General features: G+C 39.6%; 1 protein-coding gene across 4 annotated transcripts in view; it reads left to right on the plus strand.

The window, feature by feature from the left end:
* Positions 1 to 15,765, plus strand: part of CEP120 (centrosomal protein 120) — a 79,338-nt gene that overhangs the window by 14,969 nt on the left and 48,604 nt on the right. For all 4 annotated transcript variants that reach the window (XM_060636265.3, XM_060636262.2, XM_060636264.3 and 1 more), the window contains exons 6-12: positions 1,855 to 2,003; positions 5,861 to 6,058; positions 8,273 to 8,500; positions 9,478 to 9,694; positions 10,765 to 10,942; positions 14,201 to 14,350; positions 15,074 to 15,256. In XM_060636265.3, coding sequence (XP_060492248.1) covers positions 1,855 to 2,003; positions 5,861 to 6,058; positions 8,273 to 8,500; positions 9,478 to 9,694; positions 10,765 to 10,942; positions 14,201 to 14,350; positions 15,074 to 15,256 — 1,303 coding nt within the window. The remainder of the gene's footprint in view (positions 1 to 1,854; positions 2,004 to 5,860; positions 6,059 to 8,272; positions 8,501 to 9,477; positions 9,695 to 10,764; positions 10,943 to 14,200; positions 14,351 to 15,073; positions 15,257 to 15,765) is intronic.

Consider the following 15,765-nt stretch of genomic DNA (forward strand, 5'->3'; position numbering starts at 1 on the left):
CCAGTGGAAAAAGGGGATCGGTGCACGTGTGTATACATACACACACATATATACATAAACATGTATATGTATTTGTATATGTATATATGTGTGTGTATATATATGTATATATATACACCCCATGTATATATATATGTATATATGTATATACATATATATATACACATATATATATGTATATGTGTGTGTATATATATGTATATATATGTATATATAACACACACATAGACACCTTTATGGCTCTGTTTATTTACACATTTAGTGAACAGCATACATTCACATTGACACCTTCATTCCATCCAGTCTTATATAAGAGTTTTCCTAGTTGTTCTTCCTTTCCATACCTGTAACTCCCTGACAATGGGAGACCTGCCATAGTTATTCTGCTGACTTCTAAGCTCTGCTGACCTTAATATTTCATGGCTATCGTTATTAAAGTGATTGTCAGATACTGTACTAAATGCATTGCTTTGATTTAATCTTCTAAACGACATAAAAGCTTTGCAGAAATAAAAATGGAAGCTAAAAGAGATCATATAGTTACAACATACAACTAGCAAATGGCAGAACTGGGATTGGAACCTTGGTCTGTGTTACTGGAGTGTCTCTGCTCTAAACCATGATGCTATTTTTATTTACTTATTTATTTTTGAGAGAGAGAGAGAGAGTATGTGTGTGTGTACATACCTGCTCAAGTGAGGAAGAGCCAGAGAGAGAGGGAGACAGAGAATCCTAAGGTGTCTCTCCATGCTGTCAGCACAGAGCCCACTGCGGGGCTCAAACTCATCAACCACGAGATCATGACCTGAGCTGAAATCAAGAGTCATACCCTCAATTCCCTGAGCCACTCACGTGCCCCTCTTATATTTTTTTAAAGTTTTATTTATATATGTATGTATGTATTTATTTTGAGAGAGAGAGAGAGATGAGGCGAGAAGAGAGTGTGAGTGGAAGAGGGGCAGAGGCATGGGTAGAGAGAGAGAATCTCAAGCAGGCTCTGGGGCAGAGCCCATCGCAAGGTTTGATTTCACAACTGCGAGATCATGACCTGAGCTGAAAGGAAGAGTCAGACACTCAGGATTAACCCTGCATATTACCCCTCCCTCCATCCCCCATCAGAGTCCGAGCTGTCTTTTAGCTAAAGAGTTTTGTTTGAGACTCATTTTCAAGCCAGAGGTGCAATTTGCACCTCAGCCTGGAAAATTGGAATCCGGAGAGGATTACTTACTGATAGGGTATGTATATATATGAGGTGTGAATTCTGCCACTTCTCTTCTCCTAATTGGTTCATAGTTTCCTCTTAGGAAACTATCTCACTGTTTTAGCGTGGCATCCATTAAGCCTCTGCTTAGCCCTCCAGCCCCGTGACATGTGCCTTCCATGTCGGTCATCACCCTGTGATCAGCACCACGCCTACCTCACTTCTCTAACCACAGGCTTTCGCTTCCTTCCCAGTCTCTGCAGTGCGGTTCCTTCTGCCTAGAACACTCTTTTCTACTCCCTTATCCTGTGTATGTTCACCTTTCTCTTCTTAGCCACATGGAGTTTATTTTTCAGTTCCCAGTTGAGATTCACTGCCTTCAGGAAACCTATAATGTCTTTTCTTTGTGGTTTATTTATTTTAAAAATATTACCGTATTCCAAAATAAGGCTTTTATGTGCAGAAAGAAAACGGTGCTTAAGTAAGGTTTTTTTTTGAGGGTGTTAAAAACAAGAAAATCCAAGGAAACCTTATTGAGATACTATATCCATGAAAACTACAAGCAAGATACAAAGCGTACCCAGCTTTCAAAACCTTCACAGTAGTTTATGGCACACTGTGACATAGTTTAATTGTGTTTTTTCCCTGTAAAGTACCTGCCAGCTTGTCTGGCCTCAACCCCAAGGACATTGTGGCAGTGCTGAATGAGGAGGGAGGCTACCATCAGATCGGACCAGCCGAGCATTGCACAGACTCCTTCATTATGTCAGTGACCATAGCATTTGCCACCCAACTGGAGCAGGTAAGACTTTCCTTCTGATTAGTGACTCACAAAGAGTGGAAAACATTGACTTTTTAAAAACTTGCCTTTTGGGTATTAAAAAGATGTGCAAGTGGACTGTTTTTTTTTACTTTAAAAAAATGTAGAAACATGTTTCCATTCATACCAGAAAATATTTCTGCTTTAAGAATAAATTGGTATGATGTTAGTAGTAAGAGAATGAATTAAATCTCTGGACATTTAGAAGAAAGCCCATCAGTAAACACTGTTTCCCATTGTACCATGTGGCATTGTAAAGACTGGTCTGAAAGGATTTTTCTTTCTAAGGATTGAAATATTTATTTTTTGGAGAAATGTTCAATGTTGGGAACACTTGGTCCCAGTCATACTTTATTGGGTATCATGTCTGGAATTAGATTTTACCTTATTTACAAACTGGCAAATTAGCCAGTTAGAATTTCTTGGACATTGCCGGATGACAGGAGGTTCCTGGGTCAGAGACAAAGGACTGTATTACTCTCGGCACAGCAGACATCAGCATCTGCATATTGCCTGCAGTCTTCGTTACCCTAGGTCCCAAGGGGTGACATCGAGGGGCCCGGGTTGCTGCTGTACAGAGTGGGTTTCCATCACAGCTGAGGAACACAGAACACTTTGATTGTAAGTCGCCTGGTCTCCCCAGGAAGACACTTGACCTAATCCTTCTAGGTTACCAGCTGTATAAGCAACACAGGGAAGTGGCCTGTGTGAGGGTGGTCAGTGCCCCAGCAGGAAGTGCAGGGACTCAAGACCCACGTCAGCATTGCCTCTTCCCAAAATGGCTTAGCACAACATGAGCTGGTACTTCATTGTCCTTCTCAGGATCTAGCCCAGTTTTCTTGACATTATGTTGGTCGATAGCAGCTGAAGTAAATTAATCTTTTCAAAAATAGAGAATATGGCTCATGACTTAACTTTTTACCATACTAATAGCTTTCTTAGAATTGCAAAGTTCCCACATAGTCTGCATTTACAAGTGAAATATGAGTTAGTGACCACAGATTTATATGACTTGCGAGACTGTCAGGTAAAGATTTTTCTCAGGGAGTAGGTATAATTTTGTCGCACTAAATTCGTGTTTTTGCCTTTCTGTATCACTTTCTCTATTTTTCTTCTCTTCATAAAGCCCTGCCTATGGATTGCTCCAAATATGCCATTCTGGTTAGAGGGAAGGTTAGTTACTCAGTTTAGTTTTTAAAAAAAACCCTCAAAACCAGAATAATTACCTGTTGGCTCTCGCTGCTAAAAATTTAGCCAAAATGGGTTCCTCAGAAACAGTAAGCAGAATTACCATGGAGCCCAGCATTTCCACTGCTAGGTGTGTATCAAAAAGAATTGAGAACAGGTGTTCAAACAAAAACGTGTACAGGAATGTTCATAGCAGTATTCACAGTATCTAAAAGGTGGAAACAACCCACATGTCCATTAGCAGATGAGTGGATAAACCAAGTATTTGTGTGTATAATGGGATATTACTCAACTCTAAAGGGCTGGGGCACTGACATGTACTGCATCGTGGATGAACATCGAAAACCTGCCAAGTGAAAGAAGCCAGACACGCAAGGTCACATAATGTGTGATGGCATTTATGTGAAATATCTAGAATAGGTGACTCTATAGAGCCAGAAGGCATATTTGTGGTTTCCTGAGGCTGCAGGAAGGGGGAAATGGGGAGTGAGTGCGTAACAGTTACGGTATTTGTCTTGGGGATGGTGACAGCCTCACGGAGCTAGATGTGGTGACCCTAGATGTGGGCGCATAAACGACATTGTGAATGTACTGTGTTACTGAGGTGTGCGTGTTCTTGTGGTTATGGTGTTAGATTTTCTGTTGTGTATTTTACAATAATTAAAAAACAAAAAACTAAGTCCAGTAGTGTATTCATCTTTTGATACTGTTGAATATTTATTGTTTGCTTTTTTCATTTTTTGAAGACAAACCTTTTTTTTTTTTTTTTTTTTTTGGTACCTGTCTTAATTTTTGTTGAGAGAGTGCGTGAGCAGGGCAGGGGCAGCGAGGGGAGAGAGAATCCCAAGTGGCTCTGTGCTGTCAGTGCAGAGCCTGATGTGAGGCTCAATCCCATAAGCCATGAGATCATGACCTGAGAAGAAATTAAGAATTGGATTGAGCCACCCCACGTGCCCCAAGCCAAGCATTTTATAAATTAGCCATTTATTTTTTTCTCTTTGAGGCAGTGAAAGGTTGTGTGAGAAAGCATTTGGCAACAAACAAACCAACGAAAAATACCTTTTCAGATGCACATCAGTGACTTAGAACCCAATGCTATCAAGTGGTAGAATGGAGGAGTTAGTTTGGGGCAGCCACCAGGCGGTGATAATCGTGCCTTCCTCCTTTTCTTAGATACTGAAAGTTGAGGGTTAAAAAACAAACAAGGATGATAAAGGATTTTTAAAAGAATCTTTTCTTAGTGGAATTACTTAAAATGAAGTACGCTATGAAATATCTAAGGACCATCTTTACTTCTTAAAATTTTTATTGCTTTGTGATTATGGAAGAAACCAAAGGGGAAAAAAAAGTCTCTTGTAATTGAACTCAAAAATAATCACTGGTGACAAGGTACTGTGTTTTTTTTCTTCAGACATTTTCTTGTTCACATAATAGCTGACTGTGCTGGGTGGTGGTGGTGTCCACTTGAACATGTTTTTTCTCTTGTAATCCTTTTATTGACCCTAAAAGAAATGGAAGTACAGAGGGATAGAGCACTTTGCCCAGAGATTCACAGTAAGCCATTGATGGAACCAGGATTGGGGGCGTAATCCAGAACTTGCTCTTAGCAACTGTCACTGTATAAATGCTGCCTCTCTGTGTATAAATCTACATGATTAAGATCTACTCAAATACATTTTTTCTCAGATTCATGAATGTATGGGACTAAAGTAAACATTTACATGTAAAAATATACTCTATACGAAAGGAAAAATCGCTACTGAGTATTTACTATGTTATTTTACACAAAATAAGTAATTTTATTGAATATTTGCTATATACTGAATACGGAGCTGCTATATTCTAAGCGGTTAATTCTTTTATTTTCATGAACCATACAAACTGTCCTGTAACTTCTCTTGGCCTAAGAGTATGTCTTAGATAACTTCCATGTCAGTTTATCATTATTTAGCAGCCATATTGTATGATAACTAAAATATATTTAAGCCATTCTCTACCGATGAATACAACACTTGCTATTTTTAACAACATCCTAGTGAACACTTAGGGTCTGTTGGATATTTTATATTTCATGGGACAGGAATCTGTGTTTCCGCCATAGGTGGCCATGAAGCTGCCAGTTTTGAGCAACAGGAAACATCCTTTTGCAACTGTTAACTTGTAGGTTTCCCAATTTTGACAGAGTGTCTAGAAAGCTTTTTTCTCAAAGGCGTGGACTAAGGTGTTACATTAAATAGCCTGCCTGAAGTTTGTTTAAAACCCTCCTCTTATGTATGAAGACTGTGGCCGAGTAAGAAGATGAAATAAGGTATACGGAAGTAAAGAAGACTCAGTTTAAAATATGTGACCGCTTGCTTCTAAAAGAACTTACACGTACTCGTTCATGGATCAGTTGGATGAAAAGTAAACTTTAAAACAAAACATATCTCTAAAAAATATTTTAGTCTCTGGGCTTTTCTAAGGTAAACCTTGAAAAGTTAAACCAGTCATGAGGTTGTAATTTTTCAGAGATTAAGAAATTTTGAGTGATTTTAAGACTTTGAAATAAAATCAACATTTTAGCGTAAATTTTAGAGTTCATCAGACATTCATAAGCCTGTGTAGTGGTTTATAAATGAATCCTCTTTTTTTTTTCCTCCTTAAATGCTTAGTTAATTCCGTGTACCATGAAACTTCCAGAAAGACAGCCTGAGTTTTTCTTTTACTATTCTTTGCTGGGAAATGATGTTACAAATGAACCCTTCAGTGATTTGATCAACCCAAACTTTGAGCCAGAGAGAGCATCTGTTCGAATACGTAGCAGCATAGAAATTCTTCGTGTTTACCTGGCACTTCAGTCTAAACTACAGGTAAGTACGGCAGGAACTCTTTTTCACTTGAGATTTTTTTTTTTTTTTAATGTTTATTTTAGAGACAGAGTGTGAGTGGGGGAGGGTCAAAGACAGAGGGAGACAGAGAATCCGAAGCAGCCTCCAGGCTTTGAGCAAGCTGTCAGCACAGAGCCCAACGCAGGGCTCGAACTCACGGACCGTGAGATCATGACCTGAGCCAAAGTCAGATGTTTAAGTGACTGAGCCACCCAGGTGCCCCAACTTGAGATGATTTTTTAAAGCTTCATAGAGGTACCAAGACTCTTTTTTGAGTAGTGAAGGTCATCTTTCCCCCACATCTTGTCATTTTTTAGGAATTCTCCTGGCTTGTGAAGTCCCTAGTATAGCCATTACTTGAGAATTTTAGGAGATACACCTCTTTTCATCATAACTGGGTAAAGAAGCGTATCAGTTGACAGTCTGTGTAATAGAAAATGTATAGAGAGCCTAAAGTTGTGGGCTCAGGGAAGATTTCATCATTAATTAGGGGGCTTAGTAGTCATACACAGATCATGCCCTGGATTTCAGAATGTACATACCCAATTGCTATTAAAAGCTAAGAAAGGGGTGCTTGGATGGCTTAGTTGGCTAAGCATCTGACTTTGGCTCAGGTCATAATCTCATGCTTTGTGGGTTTAAGACCCACGTTGGGCTCTGTACTCACAGCTCAGAGCCTGGAGCCTGATTTTGATCCTGTGTCTCCCTTTCTCTCTGTGCCCCTCCCCCACTCATGCTCTGTCTCTGTCTCTCAGAAATGAATGAACGTTAAAAAAAAAGGCATGAAATAACCCAGCTTTCTAAAACCTGCCCTTGAATTGAAGAATTTTGTCAAATAACGTTCTATTGGACTCTTTAAGTGAAGCTTACTCAGTGAATTTACTATTCTTTGTTTTATTACAATTGATTTTAATCAGACTGAAATGGGGTAGTGTAATAAAGGATTAGGTAGTCATTTTTTAAAAGTGATCAGTCTTTAGATTTTGCTTGCAATTTGGGTGGGAGGTGGGAAGAGCCTTTAAGAAATTCTAATAGAGGTATATTTTGGACGTGGTTCTGCTAAACTCAGGATTCTAAGTAGCTGAATACTATATAAAATGATGAACTGCTTTCTTCCTGTATTTTATATTTTCATATGGATTTTACCTTTCTCCCATCCAAGTACTAACCAGGCCTGACCCTGCTTAGCTTCCGAGATCAGACAAGATCGGGCGTGTTCAGGGTGGTATGGCCGTAGACTGGATTTTAGCTTTCTAAACATCTTGAGATTTATTCCACATCTAAAATACCAGTCTTTACCAAAGTATTGACTTCTTTCTTACTTTAATTCTCCTAGACATTTAAGTCGTAAAAATCCTTTCTCTCCAGCTCATTAACACCATCACACCTAATAACATTGAGACTAATTTACAAGTCATTGCTGACATTAGAACTAAAAATAGTTTCGTGTTGTGACTGCTTATTGTGCATCTGAATGCCAGTACAGGAAGGTAAACAAGTTGATACTATAGTATGTAGGTGATGGGTAGTTTCGAAAGGGGGTAGTGTTGAAGTTTTGATTAGCTATCAGTGATAAACAGTACGCTCCACCTGAGAGGTACTCTGTTTTACCTTGTAGCGTTAAACACTGTTTTATATGTGAACTCTGAAAAGCAAGAAAAGAGAAAGAAACACTAAAGATGTTTTATGGGCAAATAAAACAGAATTATTTCAAGTTCTTTACTTTCCAGATAGGGCTGGAGCTACTAACTTACTTATTATTATTATTATTTTTTTTTTTTTCACAAATGTTGAGATTAATTTTGAAATGGAAATAGAAACATTGCTTGAGGTATTTGTTTTCTATTTACGTTCATGTATTCATGATATATTTGCTTATGTCAAAACAACCCAGTAAGATATTAAAGTAACCATAATTCCTGAAGGAGAAAAAGGTGATAACGTATGATTATGCAACACTGGAAGAAGAAATGAAAAAGAATAGCTTTATTATTGAGTTCTTAGGAAAGTTTATGCCTTATCAACAGTTTGAACAATCAAGTATGAGACTCTTTGACGCAGTCGCTGCAGGTCAGTAAGATAACCTGCATTATACTTCCCTTCTCTGGATCATGTTATAACCTTTGGTTAAAGTTGATGTGTTTAGGAGAAAGGAGAGACCATAAGGCCCTATTCCGATTTTCTCTTTCACATCAGATCCATCTTTGCTGCGGAGACCAGTCACTTGGAAGTACAGAAGTGCCCTTAACCGGACTGCTGAAAAAGGGGAGTACGGAAATCAACCAGCGCCCCGTTACAGTTGAGGGTGCTTTTATTCTTGACCCTCCGAAGCGAGCCAAGCAAAAGCTTGCACCTATTCCTGTGCAGCTGGCCCCCACTGTGGGCGTGTCTGTGGCTCTGCAGAGAGAAGGCGTAGATGCCCAGGCAAGTAGTGACCCCTCCATCTCCTCCTCCAGCTTCTGCACTGTCACTCCGGTGTCACTCGTGACGACCGATAAAAGTTGAACTTCAAGAGTGACCTAGCGTAAGCAAGTATTTATTATTCTTAATTAGTGGCCTCCATTATAGGTGTTTCTTTTCTGGAAAGTACTGTAGCTGCCCTGGGTGTAGTTTATAAGTGATAACACGGCCTTCACGTACCGTTTTCTCCTATGCTAGGAATCTCCCCTCCACCCCCCCCATCCCCCAGGTCATGGTCAGTCACTGGCAGAGATGGACCACATTTCTGGGAATCTGCACTCATGGTATCATTTTGGTGGACTCAGCTTTAGCTTAAAGACAGCGTTCTTGGTTCATTAGTGCTTTCTGGTCCCCGTACTCTCTTTAGGCAACAGAGATGGTATTTGTTTGGATGTATATGTTTTTTGATTGTATATAGTCCCAGAATCAGCCTCCGTGTACTGTTCTTCTGAAGAACTGATCTTTATGTAGATTACAAATGACAGAAAAACTGATGTGAGGGTTTGAATATATATATATATGTTAAAATACATATATGCATATATTTTTAGAAGGAAGTGGAACAAAGGAAGAAAATCATGCTAGATCTGTTTTTATTTTGGTTTTGTTTTAACATAGGCCTCCATTGTATTTATTGCCTTGGTAACAATAACCTTTCCCAGGGACGCCTGTCCCTGACTTCTTACACCAAATATCCCTTCTTACCAGTTAGCATATATTTTGGTACTCAGCTCTGGATATCCTGTTTCCTTCCTGTCCATCTTCCTTTTTCTGGTTCTAGATGCTATATGAAAATTTGCAAATGATGAAGAAAAATAGACTAGGAATATCTAAAGTGGGAAGGGAAGCTATTACTAAAAAAAAAAAAAAGTGACTTTTTTTTGCTTAACGATGAAGGAAAGTGCTTTGCGAATCATACTTTATTTAACAATTATTTTTAGTCTTTAATTGAATTAAAGACCCAGAACGAACATGAGCCACAGCAATCACAGAAGCAAGTTTTAACTCCTGTAAAAGAGAAGATGCTCGCTGGGCCAAAGTCACCAAGCGTGTCCCCTGTTCCACCTCAAAACCAGTCGCCTCCAACCCAAGATGATGCAACCGGAAGTGAAGTGGAGAGCCTGCAGTATGACAGGGACATGAAACCAAACGCAAAGGGTAAGACGTTCTCACACATCTTCCAAGCGTCCGTTTTGTAGCCATCTACTTAACGATGAAGAGCATTTTCACCGTTTGTCAGTATGTTGTGAGTTTGATTTTCTTTCAAGAGCCAATAATGTGTGGTGATGTAAAAATTCAGTTTAAATGGAATTGAATTGAATTGAAATTGAGTCTGTAACTTCATCACAGAATTGGCTAACAGGTAAGAATTATTCAATTACTTTTATTTTAGACACAGCTTACTGAGAAGAAATGACAGAAAATAGTTCTCGCTAACATATTTTTCACTAGGCAACGCTTGAATATCTTGAATCCATTGGAATTTTAGAGAGAAGAGCTACTAACTGCCTGTTGTACCCATTTGGTTGTACCCATTTGGTACCATAACCAAAAACTTGTTATACCCATTTTTGATGCTAAAGTTAAGGGAGAGCCTGAGAATGGTTTTACCTGGTTGTGTCAATTTTCCACCCACTGCACTAGGACCCGCAGTTAGATCTTGTAGCGGAAGTAATTAGAACAGTGTTCGATCAGGAGTCGGAAGTTAAGGTGCAAGTGATCCCTCGGTCACTCATTAGCTGTAGGACTTGGGCCACTCGCTACCCATCTCTGGTCTGCAATGGGACTGGAGTAGAATTCTCTTTTTGTCAGACTATGTCCTGTGTGCCTTCCGTAGCCAGAACCTTGTCTTCAGAAGTGATGTAATGATGCCTGCATTAAGTCTGCCATACAACCCCTCGAACTCGAAGTTAAGGTTAGCTGCCTCTTGGAAATAAGTTGGCGCCTGCTGGGCTGCTGTCGTATATTAGCGCTTTTCTGGTGTGCAGTCGATGTGGAGAGGGGGGCCTTCTTTACACAGTTCTAAAAATGGGAATTAAAGCCTACCTAATTTGGGGGCAAGTCACTTTAAGAAGTTCCTATGCCTCATTTCAGAGGTTTATGAAACCAAATGATCACATTTCTTGCTTAGAGGGAAATGAGATGGTATCTTTAAGTGAGGTAAATAAAGGAAGAGAAAGTGTTACCGAGTGGGATTTTTTTCTCTTAAATTTTTATGTTCGTTGTAGCCATGGGTTCTTCTTTGCCTCTTCCGGTGGCCCAGCCAGTGACCACAGCCACTGCTTCAGAAACCGCCTCGGGACAGAAGATTGCGGTGCCAGCGACATCACATCATTTTTGCTTCTCAATAGACTTAAGGAGTATCCATGATTTGGAAGCTGGTTTTCCAATCAACTGTATGTTAAGGTGTGATATGATTTTGCTTCAAAGTATTCTTTTCTGAAGAGCAGTGCCTTTTCTCTACTTGGGAGTTTCAGAGGGAGAAACATCACCAGAGAAGTTAGAACATTCGTTAAACCCTGTGGACTGAAAAAGCCTGCAAGGTTCTGTCCTCATGAGTTCGAATTTCAACAAGGGTGCGTCGGTGGCATTGGTGGTATGAGAGGTGGTGATAATTGTAGGTGCTGGTGATAATTTACTACTGCTTCTATTCAAAGAGAGCGACTCTTAAAATGTGTTGTTTCAGAAGGTCACCTGGGTGGCTCAGTTAGTTAAGCGTACGACTTCAGCTCAGGTCACAATCTCACACTTCGTGGGTTCGAGTGCTGCATCAGACTCTGTGCCGACAGCTCGGAGCCTGCAGCCTGCTTCGGCTTCTGTGTCTTCCTCTCTCTCTGCCCCTCCCCCTCTTGTGCTCTATGTCTCTCTGCCTCTCAAAAATGAATAAACGTTAAAAAAATGGGGGAAAAAAAAGCATTGTTTCTAGAAAAGGTGTCACGGCAAATTCAGGGAAGTGTAATATCTTGTTTTTCTATGAAACTCTATTATAATGGGAAGTTGTATCTCTACTACTTGATAAATGAGACTCTGAGAACCATCCTTAATGGGCTGCACGTGGAATGTGTCTACCCTTCTCCATATAAAGAATTGAGATACTTATATATTTCAGTCAGTTAAATGGCTCTACTCAGTAGCCTGTTACTAACAATAATACATTTTCATAAACCTTCTGGTTGAAATGTATATCAAATGTAATATATTAATGTGTTTTAGTTGGGAGTGGTTAATTGTTCCTTACAAATTTCTTCAGAGCAAGCACTAGCCTTTCTAACAAGGTTGGTGCTCTTGATGCAACTAAAATGAGAAAATCTTTCTGTCATCTTGGACTGCCGTTTCCAGGAACGTCCACAGCTACGCACTGCTTCCTGCTGGTATTTGAGGCATTCCTGCCTTTCAAATGCATAAGTTAACTCATACTTGTATCTACTCCTTCATGTCTTAGATTCCTCTCCAGCTCTATCCACAGTCCTCGCAGCTTGGATGTGAACGATGGACAAAATCAAAGGGACCCAGCACTGGGTGTGACTGTGAATTCACAGAATGGCATTGTTTCCATCACAGCTTAAGTTGTACTGTTTACCTCTTCTCAGAGGCTGAGAATAATTATTAATATGTTATTTGAAAATTGAGGGAGAAAAAGCTTGTCTCCAACAGACAGAGCTTTTCTCAAAGGGTTTATAAAACCTCTCTTCAAATTGTTTTTAGAAAAAGAATTATTACTAGTATTTCTACTCTTTTTGTCTTCCTCTGTTTTTTAATTTATTTATTTTATTTATTTAGAGAGAGCACGAGCAGGGCAGAGGTGCAGAGGGAGAGAGAAAGAATTTCAAGCAGGTTCCAGGCTCAGCGTGGATCCCAACATGGCGCTCCATCCCATGACCCTGGGATCATGACCTGAGCTGAAATCAGGAGTCAGACGCTCAACCGACTGAGTCATGCAGGCGCCCCTATCCCTCTACTTTTTTAACTGAGATCTCTTTTCTGCTGCTACTAGAGAATGTGATCTTAGGGTACCTAGAGATAGTGTTGGCTAGAAGCATAGAAATATCGAGGTGATCTACAGTTAGAAGCTGTGAGGGGGAAGCCTTGTACTAGCCCCCTTAGCAGGCGTGCATCCTAGTTTTTGTGGTTCCGTCTTGTCATATGGGCTATTTGTTTAATCATTAAGTGCCCACATTATGCCAGCAGTGTGCCAGGTATTAGGAGTTTATGGGCCACGTAAACAAAGAGCTCAACCTCGTGAACAAGACAGACTGAGAAATAAGTCAATATACGAGGAAGGCTAGACATTCGCTTGGCAAAGAAAAGGGGAAAAATACTCTAAACCGAGGAAACAGTTATGATATGCTTAACACTCCACCTGGAATTCACTTGATAAGGGCCGTTGGTTCTGTCTTTGAGTCATTTTGTGGCATTTTTTAAAACACTGGCCATTTAACTTTCCGTTTGATAAATTTTATGTCATCATGCTCTCACTGGTGTGAAACTGGTTGGCAGCTGTGGAATGGGATTTGTGAGATGAGCTGATTTCACTGCATGTGTCATTATGTAGGAATGGAGTAAATGCACGGGATTCTTGTTGCAGGAAAAGCAGTTTTCGTTACTAGTCTTTAAATTCCCGTTTTCATAACGCATAACGAGACACGAGATGAAACTGAAGTGAGCCTCAAGTTGTCTTTCTCTTTGGCTTTAAATACAGAGTAAGTTCAGCAGTAGTCAGACATGTTCCCATTTAATCAGGTGTGGTTTCTGTGAAGAAAGGAAGAAAGAGTCTTGTCACTCCTTGAATCACCTGCTTCCATCCTTGATTCTCAAAGACAGAATCTTACCATGGGTGCACCCTCTGGGAGGTGACTAGGGGTTTTCAGCCCATAAAAATCGAGACATGATTAAAAAATTTTTTTTCATGTTTATTTATTTTGAAAGCAAGAGAGGCAGAGCATGAGCAGGGGAGGGACAGAGAGTGAGGGAGAGAGAGACTCCCAAGCAGGGTCCACACCGTCAGCACAGAGCCCGATGCGGGCCTCGTTTCCACAAATGATAACATCATGACCTGAGCCGAAATCATCAGCCAGATGCTTAACCGACTGAGCCACCCAGGTGCCCCAAGACATTATTAAATAAATAAAGTAAGTTTAGAAATTAAATTCAGCAGGTATTTCCTGAACATTTACTATATGCCAAAAAGTGCTTATTTTTGCTGGGAGGGCAGAAATGAAAAACACAGGAGCAATGCCCCCAAGGGACTCCTGGACAAAGGGCAGCTCGGTCTTCGTTTGGCGTCACTGTCATTCCTAAATTTTAGAGTCATTGGGAGTATATGAGAATGATTCTCTCTTCCTTTTTTGGTGTTACAGCCTTCACAATACCAGACTTCTTGCCCTGAAGTTCATCTTAAGATTGCTTATAAAGCAGCTTTGGGAACTAGTGCTATATACACATAATGCATTTCCTCTAGAATTGCTGACAATATTTGCAGAATTTTAAAGTTGATGACAGGATTTGAACCACAATGTATTTGTACCATTTACGTATTCTAAAAATTCTATTTGTTATATCCATTTTATCCTTTAAAAAAAAAAAACAGATTAGAAGTCTCATCTGTAACCTGTATCATAGGTTGTTTTTTTTTGTTTGTTTTTTGTTTTTTTTTCTAAATTCTAGGTACTCCTATCCATTCTTTGGTAGTGCAGCTCCTATTATGACAAATCCTCCTGTAGAAGTTCGCAAAAACATGGAAGTTTTCCTTCCACAGTCTTACTGTGCATTTGACTTTGCAACTATGCCTCAACAGCTGCAGGATACCTTCTTAAGGTAACGTAAATATGGTGTGTATGACACGAAGCCACTCTTGAAAATGCGTATCTTGTTACTGACAAGAGGAATTTCTAGAGATTTAGATCCACAGCAGTTAATGCATCTGATAACTTGGACACACACGTATTAGTAATGTAATTAGTAATGTCTGTGACGTGGGTGCTTCTGCTCTGAAGTTTTATGAAGTTATGGAGACTCTTCGCAGATTTTCATATCTTATTTGTCTGAATTTGGAGGTTAGAACTGTGTTAAATACCATCTGTGAGTAAGGAAGACGATTTGAAAGACTACTGTCTTGTTTTTCATAATATGTGAAGATCAGTAGGAACAAGCTATTTAGTTTTATCACGGATGCACCAGTTGACTGTAGTGAATTGGTTGCTTTTTCTGTTGCCTCATCTGTATAAAATGAAGGTGTTATTAATGCACCTGTCTGAAATGGATTTGTGAAGAAAAAGATCTGTAACGTCTTTTTACTCAATTCAAGTATGTATATTATTTTACAAGGAGAAGGAAGAGTAAAAAATAGCACTTCGTGGGTTTTCTTTATTGCACAGAAAGAGGTATAGAAACTGTAATGGTATTTTCTGTTTGTTACCCGTGGAATGGAGCCTTTCCGACCCAGGTAACAGAAACATCTTGGTGCTTGGGGAACTCAAAGAGCTACTACCGACTTGTTCAGAAATGATAAGATATAAACACTTGTTTTCTCTTCCTTAGGATTCCACTGCTGGTTGAATTATGGCACAAGGACAAAATGAGTAAAGATTTACTTCTGGGAATCGCCAGGATCCAGCTTTCTAACGTCTTGTCTTCAGAAAAAACTCGCTTTTTAGGTTCCAGTGGTGAACAGTGTTGGCGTCAGACGTACAGTGAAAGTGTGCCTTTTATAGCAGCACAGGGGTAACGGATTTCCCAAAATGTCCATAGCCTGCTTTTTGTTCTCATTGGCTGGGTACAGCCTTACGCTTCCCTGTCGTCTTGGTGGTGATGGTCCTTCTTTGACCTCGGGGGGCTGTATTCTAATTGGCTTTTTAGCACTGTTTACCTTTCTGATCCTACTGTACCCTCCAAGACTCTTAACACCTAGGATCTTAAATGTTTCCCTCCTCTCTGTTAAGCCTGACGGTTTTAATTTCCCGCTATGTTGTTTGGTTGTGTGTTTAACAATTCAAGGTCAGATTTATAATGTATTTTTACATTATTTTGCTTTGGGAATGACTGTTTTTCTACTTGAAAATATTTTAACTTTTGCTTCAAATCTATTTTCTGAGAATGTTACAAATGTTGGGCACTTTTAAAAAATGAGTATGGTTTCTATGCCCTGGAATCTGGTGCCACCATGGAAAACTGAAGTTCACATACCTTACACAAAATACATCTATTTTATTTATTTTAATTTTTTTTTAATG

The sequence above is a fragment of the Panthera onca genome, chromosome A1 (genome assembly GCF_046562875.1).
Source record: "Panthera onca isolate mPanOnc1 chromosome A1, mPanOnc1 haplotype 2, whole genome shotgun sequence".
NCBI classification, from domain to species: domain Eukaryota; kingdom Metazoa; phylum Chordata; class Mammalia; order Carnivora; family Felidae; genus Panthera; species Panthera onca.